Source organism: Stegostoma tigrinum, chromosome 45, assembly GCF_030684315.1.
Source record: "Stegostoma tigrinum isolate sSteTig4 chromosome 45, sSteTig4.hap1, whole genome shotgun sequence".
NCBI classification, from domain to species: domain Eukaryota; kingdom Metazoa; phylum Chordata; class Chondrichthyes; order Orectolobiformes; family Stegostomatidae; genus Stegostoma; species Stegostoma tigrinum.
Genome location: NC_081398.1, coordinates 14,799,441 through 14,814,377, shown reverse-complemented (window position 1 = coordinate 14,814,377; position 14,937 = coordinate 14,799,441). Strand labels below are relative to the sequence as shown.

Here is a 14,937-nt window from a genome sequence, read left to right as displayed (position 1 = left end):
GCTTCCTGCTGTGCTGTATTATTCATTGCTTCTAGTATAAGTGTTTCAGCCAAGCTGGCTTCAGTACATCCAGCACCACAGCCAAAAAAATACCAACTGAGCAAACACCGGGCTGCTCTCCAACTCATCAGCTGAGAAAAAGGAAATATTAAGTCAGTCAGTCTCAAGGTGGAGCAAGTCTGCCTTAAGGAAACATCAGGAGAATAATTTCCAAGATAGGACTGGAATAGTTATCCATCCTCAGGCAGACAAGTAGGGACATAGATGCAATCACCCAAAGCTTTACCAGTTACATCAGGCCAGACTGGCACTGTCCAAGACAAAATCATAAACGGAAGGGACATTGAATTGGATGGCACTGACTCAAGGGAACACCCTGGCAAAGTAGGATGGGTTAAGATGATTAGTGTCAGGACAGCTGTTAAAGCAATTAAGAATCATAACAGCTTAGGAAGGCCATTAAATTGATCAGTAAGTCCCATTCCCCTCTGCTCTATCCCCATAACCCTGCATGTTTATTTCCTTGAAGCGCCTATCCAATTTCTTTTGGAAATTACTCCTGATGCCACTGCCAGTTAAGGTGGCGGCAGGTAAGACACTCCATTTGGAGTTCCTCTCTGCTCACCAGTTCGCTTTCTTTCTTTGTCCTTCCTTTTCGTAATTCTATCGCCTCCCCATGCCCTTTGACTACCTATCTAAGGAGTTGGGAAGGAGCTGTGTCGTGACAGGGAACCACACATCGGGAGCAGAACACGTGGGTTGTGCAGCAACAGCAAATCAGGCCTGGGCTGGGGCAAGGGCCGGAAAGCCCGGAGCAGGACTGTGGCAGTGGAAAGGAAACTTGGAGTCTCAAGTTTTTTTTCTTATCTTGTAATAAGTTAATGTGACCGATGCCATGCATGTACAGCAAAGGTACACACTTTCTACTGTATTTTAACATTGAGTACACGTGACAATAAATGATTCAATTCAATTAATAGATTCCAAGCTTTCAAAGAGATTAAAATCATGACACATTTATAGATTTTCTTTTATGAATAGATTTTATCAACTCCCTCAGTCTTAACACACTCGTTTCACACCCAGTCTAACAGTTGCTCCTTGTATTTTCTAATCAAGCTGTTATTACACTGTTTGGAGCACACATGACCTGAAGCTGGGCCTCCATGTTCAGAGGTTGGGATACTACCCATTTTCTCCCGAGGCACATGAAATGTAAACCTGGCTCAGAAGTAGAAATGCAACCACAAGAACCCTACAAAATGTTATTACGTGCCTCTGGAACAGATAGGATTGAACTTGGACCACCAGGCCAGTTGGAATAACCATGGGAAATGCAGGGTTACAAGGATAAGATAGCGCGGGGAGGGGGGTCTGGAGGCGATGCTCAATAGAGGGGCACTGTGGACTCAATGGGCCAAATGGCCTGCTTCCACACTGTAGGGTTCTACGAAAACATGCAGATTAGCATTTCCTATCTCTAAGCTAAGTCAGATGCACTGCAAATCAAATTTAAAATTTGCAAATGTTACGTTAATTCTCTTGCCAGATGACTTCCAGTTATCACTTGATCAAATACATTGGCAAGAAACTCCGTTCCCCACTCCCATGAACAAAAAGTCTACGGTGACACCCATGTTGCAGTTTCAAGAAAACATTAAACCCAGAGTCAAATTGCAGTTCCACTGCTTCCAGGGAATCGAAGTAGGTTCAACTTAGTACAGACATCAAGTACCATTTATTGTAGGAGGGTGGTCTATTCTGAGACTCTGCACCTCGGAAGAACCTGCCATAGAGGGACCAATCCCTCTGACACAGAGAATGTCTCATGAAGAGAGAATGAGGTAACAGAATGTGTGCTCTCTAAGAGCTTCCAAGCACAAGAGGTGATCTCACTGAAACGTTATTTCTCATGCCTGTTCCCAACGTCCGCTGCTTCTACAATCCAGTGATGTTGCACTGAGAGTAAGAACATCCTAGAGTCAGCCAGGGCTACATGGGTCATGCTTTCACCTTCGAAATTGTGGGGTTTGTGTCTTACCCTAGGGAATTGAGCACAGAATCCAGACCATTTCTTTCACTGCAACAGCTCTGCACTGTTGGAAGTGCTGTCTTTCGAAAGAAACATTAAACCAATTCCCCTTCACTCCACTCGCATTCTAAGGACTATAAGCCACCACAAGTTCCCCAGCCCTCCCTCCAAGTCACCATGGTCCACTCCTCCCCTCTCAATATTTCCCCACACTCCCACGCACCTTCCCATGCAATACTACCCTATTTACCTCTTGTCTTCACTCTTAAATAACACATAAACAAAGCAAGAGTGATGTGCAGAAAATCTTTCACACGCATCAAGGTTTAGGATGTGGAATACACTGCCTGGAAATGTGGTGCAGGCAATTTCAATTCACGCATTCAAGAGGGTATTAGGTGATTATTTGGATAGAAAATAATATGCAGGGAATGCAGAAAAGACAAGAGATTGGCACTCAGTGGTAGAACCGGTGTAGACAAAAGAGCTGAATAGCCTATTTCTGCATCCTAACTATTCCGAGATTCTGTACCCAATCTGGACATACCTTCCACTCGAAGCAGCAATTTACCTACACCACTCAATCTAGTCTAGTATTTTTTACTCACAATGTGGTCTCCTCTACATCAAGGAAACGAAACACAGACTGGGTGACCACTTTGTGGAACATCTACTTCCTACCTGTACAAACGACCCTGTGCTTCCAGCTGCCTGCAATTTAATTACATTTTGTTCCATGGCTAACATTTCCATCTCAGGCCTGTTGCAGTGCTACAGTGAGGCTCAACACAGGCTGGAAGAAGACTATCTAATCTTCTGCTCAGGAACCCTGCAGCCTTCAGAACTACAGAATACCTCCTTCCATATCCTTTACCCACCTCCACACTCCAGGTCTTGCCATGACATGGGATGCTTTCCATGCAGAGAACCCATTTTATCTACTCATGGACACTCTCCTCTCTCCACCTCTTTTTCTACAGCAATTTCTACTTATGTTCAGTTCCTGGGTACAGGCTGTCGATACTTCGGATATCTAGTGTTGTGTCTGCAGAACTGCATCAAAAAAAAAAGGAAAGCAGGTAGTGCTAAACATCGAGGTATAGCATACTTCAAAAGCCCTTGGAAGTAAGTATGCCGCTATGGGACAAATTATAGAGGGCTGTGAAGCCTGCCCATTCAGTTCTGGCCTTCCACACCTCAGTAAGGATATGCCCACCTTACAGGGTGAACAACACTGCTTCACCAGAAAGACACTAAAGCTGCAAAGACAGGTTGCATGGATTCTGCTTGTAATCCTTTCTCCACCCTGGAAAGCTGGAAAAGTGCCAGGCAAAATAGGGGCATGAAACAACAGAAATCGAAAAGTCAAAACAAATTACAAAGAATAACAGCTGATCTGAGTCACTGTCAAAGTCTCTCAAAGATCACAGTTGCAGTTCTGTAAACCTCTGGTTAGTCCCCATCTGGAATTAACCTCTCCCACTCCTCAGGAGGGAGCAATTGGTGCAGCAGAGTCAACAGAACCATGCCAGGGCTGAAAGGTTTGAATTCGGAGCACAGGCTGCATGAATTCGGCTTGTATTCCCTTCAGTATGGAAGATGAAGGAGCAAACTAACTGAGATGTTTAAAGAATTTGAAGGAAGTGTTACAGTTGATACAAAGAAACTATTTCCTCAGTAGTGAGTGAGGTGGGGAGGGTTGAGGAGTGCCCAGAACCCAGGTCCAAACCACAAGTTTCAAGCAAGGACCATTCACGGATGACGCGGGAAGCACTTCCTCAGAAAGTCGAGGAAATGAGAACTCAACCTTTCATTCCTCCCCTGCCATAAAGCTCAAGAGTGGGGATGCTGCCTCAACTGAACACTTCAAAACTCAGACTGAAACATTTTTGCTGGGCACAGGGATTAAGGATTACAGCTTAAAAGCAAGTAGATGGAGTTCAACTACATCAGCCATGATGTAGTTCTACTGCAGGCCAAACTGGAGCAGTTGAATGGTCGCCTCCCTTCTGATTGTTCAAAGTGAGAGTGCAGGCATTAACAAAGTATCAGAAGGTGTCAGCGTGTGTGTGGAACTGTACCCCACAAGTCAGCAAGAAGCATTTCTACACCTGCATGATGCAACTATACACTGCCTGACGTGGACAGCTGATAAGCAGGTAACTTTTTTTTTTATTCATTCACGGAATGAGGGCATCAGTGGCTAGGCTGTCAGGGTGCCATCCAGAATTGCACACATGGCAGACAACAGTCAATCACAATGCTTTGGATCTGGACACATGAAGGCCGGACCAGTTAAAGGGTTAGCCTCCATAAAGCAATGGATCACCATGAGTCTCAATTTCACTTTTTATCAAATTACAGTCTGCCATGGCAGGATTCAAACCCAGATCCCCAGAACATTACCTGGGTCTCTGAATTGGCAGTCCAATGATAATTCCATTAAACCATCACCTCCCTATATTAGGACGGCCAATGAGCGGCAGATGGAGTTTAATCTAGATAAACATGAGGTGCTACATTTTGGTAGGCATAATCAGGGCAAGACTTATACACATAATGATAAGGTCCTGGGGAAGAGTTGCTGAACAAAAAGACACTGGAGTACAGGCTCATAGTTCCTTGACAGTGGAGTCGCAGGTGGACAGGGTAGTAAAGAACACATTTGGCATTTTTGTCTTTCTTAGCCAAACCATTGAACATAGCAGTTGGGTCATGTTGCGGTTGTGCAGGACATTGCTTAGGATACTTTTGGAATATTACTTTCGATTTTGGTCTCCTTGCTATAGGAAGTATGCTGTGAAACTTGAAAGGGTTCAGACAGGATTTACAAGGATATTGCCATGGTTGAAGGGTTTGAGTGGCACGGAGAGGCCGAATAGGCTGGGGCTATTTTCCCTGGAGAGCAGAGGATGCCCTTGTAGAGGTTTATAAAATCATGAGGACTTGGATAGGGTGAACAGCCAAGGTCTTTGCCTCAGAGTAGGGGAGTCAGAAACTAGAGGGCACAGGTTTAAGGTGAGAGGAGAAAGATATAAAAGGGACCTAAGCGATAACTTTTTCCACACAGAGTGGAGCGTGTATGGAATGAGGTGCCAGAGGAAGTGGTGGAGGCTGGTACAAGTATAACATTTAGAAGGCACCTGAATGGGTATATGAATAGGAAGGGTTCAGAGGGATACGGGCTAAATGCTGGCAAATGGAGCTAGATTAATTTAGGATATCTTGTTGGCACAATGAAGTTGGACTAAAGAGAGTTTGTTTCCATGCTGCACATCTGTATGACGGAGTCTGCGCAGAAACTGCTTTATCCCTTCCACTTGCAGGGAAGGCTGATCAATCCTGATTCCACTGACTGAGGCTTGGGGACTGCTTTGCAGAACACCTCCGCTCGGTTCACAATAAACAACTGCACCTCCCAGTCGCAAACCATTTCCACTCCCCCTCCCATTCTTTAGATGACATGTCCATCATGGGCCTCCTGCACTGCCACAATGATGCCACCTGAAGGTTGCAGGAACAGCAACTCATATTCCGCTTGGGAACCCTGCAGCCCAATGGTATCAATGTGGATTTCACCAGCTTCAAAATCTCCCCTCCCCCCACTGCACCACCCAACCAGCCCAGCTCTTCCCCTCCACCCATTGCATCCCAAAACCAGTCCAACCTATCTCTGCCTCCCTAACCTGTTCTTCCTCTCACCCATCCTTTCCTCCCACCCCAAGCCGCACCTCCATTTCCTACTTACCAACCTCATCCCACCTCCTTGACCTGTCCGTCTTCCCTGGACTGACCTATCCCCTCCCAACCTCCCCACCTATACTCTCCTCTCCACCTTCAGTCCGCCTCCCCCTCTCTCCCTATTTATTCCAGAACCCTCACCCCATCCCCCTCTCTGATGAAGGGTCTAGGCCTGAAACGTCAGCTTTTGTGCTCCTGAGATGCTGCTGGGCCTGCTGTGTTCATCCAGCCTCACATTTTATTATCTTGGATTCTCCAGCATCTGCAGTTCCCATTATCACCAACATGAGATAAGCTGCTGGTTAGACCTTTGAGCATTTAGCATTTTGAAACAGCCCTGTTCTCCTGCTCTCCTTCCCACCCCAAATGCCCAGCAATGTACAGCAAGCTGTCCCTAAGTTCTGAACTCACCTCATTGCCATGCGATTGAAGGAATTCAATTTCCTGTTCAGTGAAGGTTGTCATGGAGATGGACTTGACTCGGTGAGGTGGATTGAGGCCTCTCCTGCAAACACAGGGGGAAGGAAGGGAGGAAAAATGTCCTTTGAGGAATGTATTATGTAAGCAGTTCACAAAAGGCAAGGTCATAAAAAGCTATTTCCAAGATCTCAGCAAATCTCAGACTACATTTTATAATCCATACAATTTCTTGGAATATTTGCAAACCATTTATCAGGCACTGGATAATAAAGTGTGAAGCTGGATGAACACAGCAGGCCAAGCAGCATCTCAGGAGCACAAAAGCTGACGTTTCGGGCCTAGACCCTTCATCAGAGAGGGGGATGGGGTGAGAGTTCTGGAATAAATAGGGAGAGAGGGGGAGGCGGAACGAAGATGGAGAGAAAAGAAGATAGGTGGAGAGGAGAGTATAGGTGGGGAGGTAGGGAGGGGATAGGTCAGTCCAGGGAAGACGAACAGGTCAAGGAGATGGGATGAGGTTAGTAGGTAGGAAATGGAGGTGCTGCTTGGGGTGGGAGGAAGGGATGGGTGAGAGGAAGAACAGGTTAGGGAGGCAGAGACAGGTTGGACTGGTTTTGGGATGCAGTGGGGGGGGGGGGGGGGGAGGGGATGAGCTACAGACAAAGGGGGTGGCCATGGGCACCCGCATGGGCCCCAGCTATGCCTGCCTCTTTGTAGGTTACGTGGAACAGTCCCTCTTCCGCACCTACACAGGCCCCAAACCCCACCTCTTCCTCCGTTACACTGATGACTGTATCAGTGGCGCCTCTTGCTCCCCAGAGGAGCTCGAACAGTTCATCCACTTCACCAACACCTTCCACCCAAACCTCAAGTTCACCTGGGCCATCTCCAACACATCCCTCATCTTCCTGGACCTCTTAGTCTCCATCTCAGGCCACCAGCTTGTAACTGATGTCCATTTCAAGCCCACCGACTCCCACAGCTACCTAGAATACACCTCCTCCCACCCACGCTCCCGCAAAAATTCCATCTCCAATTCCCAATTCCTCCACCCCCACCGCATCTGCTCCCAGGATGAGGCATTCCACTCTCGCACATCCCAGATGTTCAAGTTCTTCAAGGACCGCAACTTTCACCCCCACAGTGGTCGAGAACGCCCTTGACCGGGTCTCCCGCACTTCCCGCAACACATCCCTCACACCCCGCCCCCGCCACAACCGCCCAAAGAGGATCCCCCTTGTTCTCACACACCACCCTACCAACCTCCGGACACAACACATCATCCTCCCACACTTCCGCCATCTACAATCCGACCCCACCACCCAAGACATTTTTCCATCCCCACCGCTGTCTGCTTTCCAGAGAGACCAGTCTCTCCGTGACTCCCTTGTTCGCTCCACACTGCCCTCCAACCCCACCACATCCGGCACCTTCCCCTGCAACTGCAGGAAGTGCTACACTTGCCCCCACACCTCCTCCCTCACCCCCATCCCAGGCCCCAAGATGACTTTCCATATTAAGCAGAGGTTCACCTGCACATCTGCCAATGTGGTATACTGTATCCATTGTACCGGTGTGGCTTCCTCTACATTGGGGAAACCAAGCAGAGGCTTGGGGGCCGCTTTGCAGAACACCTGCGCTCGGTTCACAATAAACAACTGCACCCCCAGTCGCGAACCATTTCAACTCCCCCTCCCATTCTTTAGATGACACGTCCATCATGGGCCTCCTGCAGTGCCACTATGATGCCACCCGAAGGTTGCAGGAACAGCAACTCATATTCCACTTGGGAACCCTGCAGCCCAATGGTATCAATGTGGACTTCACCAGCTTCAAAATCTCCCCTTCCCCCACCGCATCCCAAAACCAGTCCAGCTCATCCCCTCCGCCCCCACTGCATCCCAAAACCAGCCAAGCCTGTCTCTGCCTCCCTAACCTGTTCTTCCTCTCACCCATCCCTTCCTCCCACCCCAAGCCGCACCCCCATTTCCTACCTACTAATCTCATCCCACCTCCTTGACCTGTCCATCCTCCCTGGACTGACCTATCCCCTCCCTACCTCCCCACCTATACTCTCCTCTCCACCTATCTTTTCTCTCCATCTTCAGTCCGCCTCCCCCTCTCTCCCTATTTATTTCAGAACCCTCACGCCATCCCCCTCTCTGAAGAACGGTCTAGGCCCGAAACGTCAGCTTTTGTGCTCCTGAGATGCTGCTTGGCCTGCTGTGTTCATCCAGCTTCACACTTTATTATCTTGGATTCTCCAGCATCTGCAGTTCCCATTATCAGGCACTGGAATTTATTGCTCCTGTTCACATATCAGCCAGCAGCTTTTTCAGTGCTGATGAAGGCCACTCGGCCCACTGTACTGACTGTAGAACTTCAAGTACAGAGGCACTTAGGTGTTCTAGTGCACAAATTGCATGATTAAGAAGGCTGATAGAATACCAACGTTTATTACAACAGAATGCCACGAAAGTGAGGATGTCATGCTTTAATCACACTGGGTATTAGTGAGATCACATCTTGAACACCATGTGCAGCTTCAGTCTTCTTAGCTAGCGAATGTAAATACATTAGAGGCAGTTCAGAGGAGGTTTACTAGATGGATACCTGGAATTAACAGGTTTTCCTCTGAAGAAAGCTGGACAGACTGGGTTTGTTTCCACCAGAGTATAGAGAGTGAGGGCGAACTTGATTGAAACACAGATGGTCATGAATGGTCTTGACAAGGTGGACATGGGAAGGTGGTTTCCTCTTGTGGGTCAGTCCAGAACTTGGGGGCACAGTTTTAAAATGAAGGGTCATCATTTTCAGACAGGGGAAAAAAATGCCTCAGGAAGGTGGTGAGCGTGGATTAATTGAACATTAAGGCAGAGGAGGATTCTTGTTCGACAGGGATTCAAGCGTTAGAATCACAAAATTCCTACCGTGCACAAAAAGGCCATTCGGTCCATCAAGTCTGCACCAACCCTCTATACAGCATTATACTCAGACCCACAACCCCCCACCATTTCTCTAACTCCACAGCCAATCTACCTAAACTGCGTATTTTGGAAGGAAACCAGACCACCCTGTGAAAATTCACAGATACAAGGAAAACATGAAAACTCCACACAAACAGTAACCCAAGGCTGGAACTGAATCAGGCCCTGGTGCTCTGAGGCAGCAGAGCTAACCACTGAGCCATTGTGCCACCCATTGTTAGTTGCCCTATTTTATGCACTTCTGGTTCTCCTTCACATATCTGTTTGAAGCTAATCAGGAGAAGCCTTTGATACTGATTGTGGATGATCAGCCATGATCATAACGAATGGTGGTGCTGGCTCGAAGGGCCGAATGACCTACTCCAACACCTATTGTCTATTGTCTAAAAAGTGGAATTACAGTTCTCTGTTCACAGGGAATAGGATTTTTTTTGGGGGGGGGGGGGGGGGGGGGTGGTGGTGGTGGTGACAATTGTTTTTACAGACTCAAACATGTCCTGGAGAAAAGCCATATCACGCTCGACATATGACCTCTCCAGATGCTGAGTTTTCCACCATTATTTCAGATTTCCAGTATCTGCACTGGTTTGCATTTATACAGCAGGTTTTCTGTGAGTCACCATGCTGCCCATTATAGAATAGATTGGAATACAAAACACTATCACAATCTTACTGAATGGCAGAATAGATTCAAGCGGCCAAGTGGCCCATCTCTGCATCTTACTCATGTTTGTACACCCTTTTGCTGGTCCTGACAAAGAGCCGGTTATGGAGGACAGTTCCCCTCTAGACTTTTAATTTTTTTCTTTTCCAAATATTCTCACATTTCAGTTTCTAAATCTGACCTTTCCAAAACAAATGGCAGATGTTACAAGTGATGCTTTAGGTCAACTGCAGCTCAATGCACAGTGGACTTTCATCAGAGTCACATAGCTATGGGATTTTGTCCCAATCCACAGACTTGAGCACAAAGAGTCTTCGCTAATAATATCAGTTCCAGCATCGAGGTGAACCTTCAATGTTAAAGCGAGGGTCCCTGACATCCTGTCAGCTGGTTGTAAACACCCAGATTATTATACTGAAGCTTGCTGTACACAGGTTAGCTGTTGCATTTAGAACCACAGAAAGGTAACAGCACAAGAGGAGGCCATTCAGATCACTGCATCTGTATTTCCTTCATCACAACCTACACTCTCGACAGTACAAAAAGTACAATGACTGAAGACAAACTTTGAGATGACCAATGATGCAAACGGAGGTACTAAAATGCAAGTCGGTCTTTCTGAAGGACAAAGGAAAGGTAAAACATGCCCAACATAGCCAAAAGTCTAACAAAGTACTTTAACAGGATGACAGTGAGAGCAATGACCACAAACCACAGATTTTCTTTATATAGCCTGTTCTAACTATCATACTTCTCATGCAGTGCAAAATGCTTCCCCATAGTGCTTTAAAATGTAGGCAAATGAAGCAACTAATTTGTACAAATTAAAATATCACAAAAGCAGAGAAATGAAACAGTGCTTCGGCTGCTGCTGCTCCAGGAATGAACACTGGCATGAGACTGAAGTGCCAACTTTTCACTTTCATTCAAACACCAGGAGAACATTACTGTTTTTCTTCAGATTGTGGAATATTAAATGCTTATTTGAGCAGGGTCAGAGCGGGTGTTGCTTAATTCAATATCTCAACTGGAGAGGACGACTTCAGATGACGTGGCCCTCCCTCAGCACTGCACAGGGATTTTGGTCTACACTATGTGGAGTGGGATTTGGCTCTACAACTATATAAATTAGGACAAGAATGCCGCCAGCAGCAGAATAAATGCACATTCTCCTTCACTCTGAACATTCAGTTTGAATAGAAGCCACAAGCTGGAGAATGGTGCCTTGCCATTATAAAACACTTTGGGGTCAAGACAAACCCAGTTCAAAGTGGAATGAACGAAAATGGATTAATCAACCTGGCAAAGCAAAAAATGTGCATGGAATAGTTGGAATTACAGAGACATGGCTGCAAAGTGACCAAGGGTTGCCTTGAGGACAGACAAGAAGGAAAAAGTGGTGGTTGGCATTGCTGGCAACAGGGAGGAAGGACATTAGGTTTGGTAAAGTGGATCTTAGAAATATCAAGCGACAGAAATTGAACATGGATGTTGGATATAGACCCCCAAAGTGGAGTGGAAAGGCACTAAACAAGAAAGTACAGACGCAAGTAATAAAAGTAAAGCTGTAATTTATGGGCAACATTAGTCGGCATATAGATTGGACAAATCAAGTCAGTAACAATGCCAATGAGAAGGAATTCCTGCAGTGTTACACAGATGGTTTTCAGAATGAAAACATTAAGAACCTACTAAAGAACAGCCTTCCTAGACTGGAAATTGTATAATGAGAAACAGGTAATTGGGATGATCTCTTGGGGAAGAATAACCGTAATGAGAGAGAACTCTAAGCGTGGTGGAGAGGTACAACTCAGGGGTCAAACCACTGGTTACTTTGCCCAAACCATCAGAAAGCAAAAGTTAGGATAAGGAGCCAACCAGAAAACATCCGAAAGGAAAAGATAACCAGAACTTGAAAAAATGTTGAATGTGGTGGGAAGATGAATTCAAGGATAACTACTGCCAGCCTTTTCCAACGCAACAACATATGGCAAACTAACAATTGCCTGACACAGCTCAATGTCTTGCAGTACAATGGGTGAGAGCTTAGTGCAACATTATCGCTCAAGGATTAAAAATCAAGTGCCCCCTACGTGGCATCGTACATTTCCCTTCCACTTTTGACCACTTCGCATTCGACACAATGCCAGGAAACTTGCGGCAGCCCCAACAGCCAAAGGGTAAGAGTCACTGAGTCATGTAGGTCAGCAAGAAGGCAAAGGCCTACCCACAGTGCACTGTCAGCCAACCCTGCTCTAGATGGGGCTAACTTGATGTCCATGGGCAAGCAAGGTGGGAAGTGTAATAAAGAGATAATGGGAACTGCAGATGCTGGAGATTCCAAGATAATAAAATGTGAGGCTGGATGAACACAGCAGGCCAAGCAGCATCTCAGGAGCACAAAAGCTGACGTTTCGGGCCTAGACCCTTCATCAGAGAGGGGGATGGGGGGAGGGAACTGGAATAAATAGGGAGAGAGGGGGAGGCGGACCGAAGATGGAGAGTAAAGAAGATAGGTGGAGAGGGTGTAGGTGGGGAGGTAGGGAGGGGATAGGTCAGTCCAGGGAAGACGGACAGGTCAAGGAGGTGGGATGAGGTTAGTAGGTAGCTGGGGGTGCGGCTTGGGGTGGGAGGAAGGGATGGGTGAGAGGAAGAACCGGTTAGGGAGGCAGAGACAGGTTGGACTGGTTTTGGGATGCAGTGGGTGGGGGGGAAGAGCTGGGCTGGTTGTGTGGTGCAGTGGGGGGAGGGGATGCACTGGGCTGGTTTAGGGATGCAGTAGGGGAAGGGGAGATTTTGAAACTGGTGAAGTCCACATTGATACCATATGGCTGCAGGGTTCCCAGGCGGAATATGAGTTGCTGTTCCTGCAACCTTCGGGTGGCATCATTGTGGCACTGCAGGAGGCCCATGATGGACATGTCATCAAGAGAATGGGAGGGGGAGTGGAAATGGTTTGCGACTGGGAGGTGCAGTTGTTTGTTGCGAACTGAGCGGAGGTGTTCTGCAAAGCGGTCCCCAAGCCTCCGCTTGGTTTCCCCAATGTAGAAACCAAGCGGAGGCTTGGGGACCGCTTTGCAGAACACCTCCGCTCAGTTCGCAACAAACAACTGCACCTCCCAGTCGCAAACCATTTCCACTCCCCCTCCCATTCTCTTGATGACATGTCCATCATGGGCCTCCTGCACTGCCACAATGATGCCACCCGAAGGTTGCAGGAACAGCAACTCATATTCCGCCTGGGATCCCTGCAGCCATATGGTATCAATGTGGACTTCACCAGTTTCAAAATCTCCCCTTCCCCAACTGCATCCCTAAACCAGCCCAGTGCATCCCCTCCCCCCACTGCACCACACAACCAGCCCAACTCTTCCCCCCCACCCACTGCATCCCAAAACCAGTCCAACCTGTCTCTGCCTCCCTAACCGGTTCTTCCTCTCACCCATCCCTTCCTCCCACCCCAAGCCGCACCCCCAGCTACCTACTAACCTCATCCCACCTCCTTGACCTGTCCGTCTTCCCTGGACTGACCTATCCCCTCCCTACCTCCCCACCTACACCCTCTCCACCTATCTTCTTTACTCTCCATCTTCGGTCCGCCTCCCCCTCTCTCCCTATTTATTCCAGTTCCCTCCCCCCATCCCCCTCTCTGATGAAGGGTCTAGGCCCGAAACGTCAGCTTTTGTGCTCCTGAGATGCTGCTTGGCCTGCTGTGTTCATCCAGCCTCACATTTTATTATCTGGGAAGTGTAATAAGCCCAGAGCACTTCGCCCAAACTCCTGGCTGATATTCATCTGGACCACAGGCAAGCCATGTAGCTCTGACAGATATGTACCCAAATGCAGACTCTCTCACAAACACCAAGACGTGATGGTATTATCACTAGACTATTAATTCAGAGACCTACGTATGTTACAGGAACCTGGGATCAAATGGCAGATGGTCAAATTGGAGTTCAATTTAAAAAAACCCGGAATTAAGAGACTACAGATGACCCTTGGCAGTTGTTAGAAAAATCCCTCTGGTTCACTAACGTCCTTTCGGGAAGGAAATCTGCCATCCTTCTGGCCTTGCCCACATGACTGCAGACCCCAGCAATGTGGTTGACTCTTAGCTGGCCTCTCGGCAATTAGGGATAGACTTTATCATCCCATGAATGGACAAAAAAAAACAACATACAAAAGGTGTGGGCTCAAACACTTCATCCTGTCTTTAATAATTATCCCATGATAATGGCCAAACTAACATTGACACTCAGTCACCGCAAGATATTAGGACAGGTAAAGCAGGGCAACTGACAGATGTCATGGGGGGAGCACCTTGGGGATAGTGATCATAATTCTGTTAGCTTTAAAGAAGTTCTGGACAAGGACAGAGCTAATCTAAAAGTTGAAGTTCAACATTGTAGGAAGGCCAATTTTGACGATATTAGGCAGGGACTTGCAGAAATTGATTGCGAGCAGCTATTCTCAAGGCTTGGCTGGAAAGTGGGAGACCTTCAAAAATGAGACAAGTATCCAGAAACAGTATGTTTCTGTTTGTGTGAAGGACAAGATTAGTAGGTGTAGGGAACGCTGGATGACTAGAGAAAGAGGCTTCGGTCAAGAAAAAGCAGGAGGCAAAAGTCAGGTCTAGACAGTTGGGATTCACTGGATCCCTCGAGTAGTATCAAGACTAGGGCCCCTATTTTTTAAAATGAGGGGAGAAAGATATAAAAAAGACATGAGGGGCAACTTTTCTACACAGAGGGTGATTCACCTGTGGAATAAACTTCCAGAGGAAGTGTTGGATGCAGGTACAATTATAATGTTTAGAAGATATTTGGACAGGTTTGTGAATAGGAAAAGTCAGGAGGGATATGCGCCAAACACAGGCAGGAGGGACTAGGTAGGTTTGGGATTACAGTCGGAACAGACTGGTTGGACCAGAAGTTGTTTCCCTGCAGTATGACTTGTGATAATGACTCTATGGAGGCAGTAGCAGTATACTCAAGAGAGAAATCAGGAGGACAAAATGGGGACATGAGATAGCTTTGGCAAATAGAGTTAAGGAGAATCCAAACAGATTCTACAAATATATTAAGGACAAAAGA

At 47.1% G+C, this 14,937-nt stretch overlaps 1 protein-coding gene across 4 annotated transcripts in view; it reads right to left on the bottom strand.

Moving 5' to 3' along the window:
• Nucleotides 1–14,937, bottom strand: part of LOC125448687 (arf-GAP domain and FG repeat-containing protein 1-like) — a 104,659-nt gene that overhangs the window by 80,631 nt on the left and 9,091 nt on the right. For all 4 annotated transcript variants that reach the window (XM_059642533.1, XM_059642534.1, XM_059642535.1 and 1 more), the window contains exon 2: nt 6,185–6,278. In XM_059642533.1, coding sequence (XP_059498516.1) covers nt 6,185–6,278 — 94 coding nt within the window. The remainder of the gene's footprint in view (nt 1–6,184; nt 6,279–14,937) is intronic.